Here is a 4,768-nt window from a genome sequence, read left to right on the forward strand (position 1 = left end):
GGTGATAAGGAGGAGGAGAAAGAGAAGATGATGATGATGATGGCGTGTTTATAATGCATCAAATACTCTGGGTGTAGAACAGTAAAGGTACCAGGCTATCACCGTTTCCTCGAGGCTTGGCTACCGTAGTCCAACCTAACACTTCATTGATTTGTTCCTGTTAACTACAGGCGATTTTATTTAGGTAAAGGAAGTTCTCTTGCAGTGAAAGTGTTACTAAAGACTGTATCTAACCTCCATTCGATAAGCTTCTAAGATGAATAAAATCGTCTAAAGTTGGAATGAATGAAGTCATAAACATGTTCTCGGGATGCAGGGATTACGTTAAAAAACAGAGGAATGGCACTACCTTACACGTGTTAAAAGAGCGACTTATTGATCTGAAGCACATCTTAGTGGGAATGTTTTTGTCTGCTGGGGTAGAGCGGAATATTCTGGAGGTGTGAATGGTGAGTCAGTGGGGGCTTGGCACATTTTTGCTTGCCATTCTGGTGATAATTCTCCTACTTTTTTTTTTTTTATGTTTTTACACAATTCCTGCTGCTGGATCCTGCTCAGTCTTTATATTATGGTATAAACTGCGTTAAGGTACGATAGTGACGATGATGATTTATTTAAGATGACAGAAATATGGTATCACTACATGGACTTCACTTATTTAGCACAATACATAATAATGGTCCTGAACGATCTATCTACCTACATATCTATCTATCTTCTTTATATTAAAATGTTTGTTAAATTTAAACATCAGTATAACTGAGTCTGTGAATTTACCGTAAATGATTTTCTAATTAGCTGCGTGAACTGAGAGACAAAAAAGTATATTACAAGGAGTGTGAGAAGTGTAGTATAAACCCTCATAGGACAGAAAGCCACTCTTAAGTTGAGGAAAATCTTATGGTGTTAGCGAGAATAAAGAAATTTGCAATTTTCACGTCTTTTGTCCCTTCACTACAATATCGTCTATTTTTACGTTTTTTCTTGCTACCAGAGGACAATTTCATTCAACTTAAAGATAAACTCATAGTAGAGAAGTGGATAATAACGATATAAGTAACCCTTCCAGTTTGTAAAGTCCCTCCTAAGCTGAATAAAAGCCTCTGAATGTAAATAAACTATGCAAGACGTCTGTGAATGGAAGAGGTTAAAGTGTTACAAAGAAATTTTATGGACGACTACATCATGAGTTTTCAATGTTTACTCTTTTCCCTTAAGGGCTGGGTGCCTCTTACTTCTTTTTATTTCTCTCTCTCTCTCTCTCTCTCTCTCTCTCTCTCTCTCTCTCTCTCTCTCTCTCTCTCTCTCTCTCATCAGTGTTCATACTTTTGTCTTTTGCATTATATAAACTTCTTTTACTGTTCTTTCTCCTCATCTCATTCTTCACTCTTTATCCTTTTTTTAAGTAAGGAGCTCCTTTTCCGTATGTCTTCTCTTTCTCATTTGTTCTCTTCCTCTTCCCTGTTTACTCTTTGTTTCCTTGCTTTTCCTTCTCAGTGGTCAGTCTTGTCTGCTTCTTTCCACTGTCGGTGCCCAATTTCTTTCCCTTTGTTCTTCCTTCTCGGTGGCCTCTCCTTTTCAGCCACTTCCAGTGTTTCCTTGCCATGTTATTCCTACAAATTCAACGCCAGGTTATGGGATATGAAGGCCGGGGGAAGTGAGGGTGCCATATCTAGCACCACACCGTCAGCATGCTCATTCTCTTCCAACCTCGTCTGCCACTGTCTTGCCCCACAACGTAATTTGCACTGTATCATCCACGACCATTATACCACTATATCCACCACACCACCACCTCTTCACATCCACACCACAACGTCACCACAACAGCATTACCAGCACATCACGACAGGTGTGGTGTGTCATCCCAATGTGACGACTTGCGTATGTACCTGAATGTGTGTATGTGCAAGATCTGACCAAGCACCTGTGTGGGGTTCGGACTTCCCCAACAGCAGCGCCACTGCTTCGCTTTCTGATACCGGTGCCAGGCCCGCCAGGCCCCCCAGGTTGTCCCCCAGTACAGTGGCATCAGTGCACAGTAGGGTGAGCAGGTCGGAGTCCTGAGGGACTGGAGGGCCACTCTTACCCTGCCCCTCCTTGGATGGGGATGCCAAGGGACTGACCGGGCCCCACGGCACGTCGCCGTCGTGTAGTGCTTCCTGCAGGGATCTGATGTAGGCTGACGCCAGCCGCAGTGTGGTGATCTTAGTCATGTCGGCTGTGGCGCAGCGACTCACCACCCACGCTGGCAGGGCACACCGCAGGGACTCAAAGGCATGGTTAATCTGCCGCATGCGGTACCGCTCGCGGGCATTGGCTGTTTTCCTGCGGTAGCGGGACAGTGGTGGCGGTCGTAACTTACTGTGCCGCAGAGAGTCCTGCTGTAGCGACCACTTGCTGTCGGAGCAGCGACGACCTTGCAGAGCCCGTGGCCGTAGCTGGTACTTGCCGCCTCGCACGCCAGATACAAGGCTGGGGGCCGTAGCATAGTTCTTATTGTTGCTGTTGTTATTATTGTTATCACTGTCGTTGTTGTTGTTAGTGTCCATAGTGTCTCCCCTACCACTCCGCCCCTGTCCTTGCCAATGTCCCTGACCCTGCCCATTCTCCTCTCCTTGGCCCTCCTGCTGAGTCCTGGCCATGGTGCTGGGCCTCACGCACACCACAAACCATCAACACAGCAATAACACCACTGCTATCGCTGTCCTTCGTACTGTAGTCACACTCTTACAACAGCTGCCTAGCGTCGGCCGACCCTCGTGCTGGATGTGTCCTCTTTCCGTTACATATTTTTGCTTTTCTCTGTTCTTGCTTTCTAATGTTATTGGGTCCTTATGTTTGATTGTTATGGTCCTGTTTAATTATGCACTCTTCCTTATGCACTTGTATTCTTGTCAGCCCTCAACACACGTCCTCCTACTGCTGCTGAGTCTTGTAGGCAAAGACACTCCTTCTGTAGTGGTATGTCTGTGTACGCCGGACATAGAGCAGTGTAGAGCAGGTCGGAGTATAAAGTACAGGAACAGTGAGAGAGTGAGATAGCTAGGAGAATGACTGGAGCGAAAAAGCGAACAAGTGAGAGCTAGGAGACTGGCGAGAGTGTGGTGAACTAACGGACCAGTGACCAATCCGCCCAAGAACCAGTGCCACACACCCTGCCTTACCCGCGCTGCGTACCACACTGAGTTGCCTTCCCTCCCTGTCTGCACCCCCCCCTCTCTGTCTCATCATCCCTCCCTCCTTACTTACCTGCCTCACCCTCCCTACCTCCATCTCTCTCCCCCTCCTTCCGTCTTTCCTTCCCTACTGCTTTACCCTCCCTCTACCTCCCTCCTTCCCTCTCTCTCACCTCCACCAGCTCAGTTCCCAAATATAGTTTACCGTTTATTATGTTTTTCCACCTTTTCCATTCAAAATTTATTAAAATTTTGTCCTCAAAGCGTGATTCAAGGGGTTCCGAGCACATTTTTGAACACCTGGGACCCCCAGAGTCAACGGGAGGGGGCCAAAGGGGGACCAATAGTCACAGATTTGACCTGGAACTGGAGAGGTCAAAACATCCTTGACTCCAGCTGAAAGGCATCCAGACCTCACCCCTTCCCTCTCTCTCCTGACGATCTTCTCTGTCTGTCTGTTTGTCTATCTTTCTATCTATCTATTCTTGCACGCTCCTGGTCATGTTTTTTTACTCACTGGCTTTTCCCTCTTCCCTTTCCTCTTTTCTCTTGTCCTCTCCACTCTTGTCCTTTTCTCTTCCTACTCATTTATTTTATCAGATATCGCACCTCAGCTCCTCTTCTTCTTATCCGTCGTCTTTTCTGCCTTTTTTACTTTTCTGTACAGTCTCTTAAACTTACCAGATATTCAACCTTGTCATCCTTCATCTTCTGTTCATTTCCTTCCTTTTCTTTATTTGCCGTCTGTCTTAATTCTCCTCTATTCCTTCATTTCTTTCCTTCGTCCCGTCTTCCTTATTCTTTTCTCGACTCTTCTTTCCTGCTTTCTCTTTTGCAGTATGCTCTCATTTATCAGATGCCTTGTTTTCTTCCTCCTCTCTTCATTTCCTGTTGTCTCTTCCCTTCCATCCTCTTACTTCTGTTATTTCTTGTATCATGTATTTTACTGGTGTTTTTATTGTTCTCGTCTTCCTTCACTCTTACGGCTTCCATTGTTTTCGTCTTTCGTCTCATTTATCATATATCGTACTGCCGTTGTTCTTTTTCGTTCCATTTCGTCTCATCTCTGCTCTCTTTTCTCTTTTCATTTCTTTTCTTATGTGTTCTCTCCTCTTTTCTTTATCTTACCCGATAGAGGGCCCTTATATTTTCATCTCTTCTTGTGTACTCTTTTTCCTTGTGGCTTATTCTCTTCTTTTTTCTCTTCTCCTCTCCTCTCCTCACATCTTCTCTCCTCACCTATCATCTCCTCTTCCGTCTTCTCTTTTCCTCTTCATTCCTCTCCTCTCCTCTCGTGTCCTCTCTTTTCCTCTCCTCTCCTCTCGCGCCCTCTCCTTTCCTCTTCTCTCCTTTCGTGTCCTCTCTTTTCCTTTCCTCTCCTCTCGCGCCCTCTCCTTTCCTCTCCTCTCCTCTCGTGTCCTCTCTTTTCCTCTCCTCTCCTCTCGCGCCCTCTCCTTTCCTCTTCTCTCCTTTCGTGTCCTCTCTTTTCCTCTCCTCTCCTCATTCTTTATCAAGTATCGCACCTGTTTTCCTCCTCGTCTCTTTCATCCTGTCATTTTTCATTCTTCCCTCCTCTGATCATTTTCTCT

General features: G+C 45.6%; 1 protein-coding gene across 1 annotated transcript; it reads right to left on the reverse strand.

Annotated features, from left to right (window-relative positions):
• Positions 1-1,862: 1,862 nt before the first annotated feature.
• LOC145393326 (uncharacterized) lies at positions 1,863-2,645 on the reverse strand. The gene has a single exon (XM_080267430.1). It carries the CDS (start codon positions 2,643-2,645, stop codon positions 1,863-1,865), a length of 783 nt encoding a protein of 260 aa, XP_080123556.1.
• Between the last annotated feature and the right edge of the window lie 2,123 nt (positions 2,646-4,768).

Source organism: Coenobita brevimanus, chromosome 24 (assembly GCF_032717465.1).
Source record: "Coenobita brevimanus isolate Jiangsu-jjx chromosome 24, ASM3271746v2, whole genome shotgun sequence".
Lineage (NCBI taxonomy): Eukaryota > Metazoa > Arthropoda > Malacostraca > Decapoda > Coenobitidae > Coenobita > Coenobita brevimanus.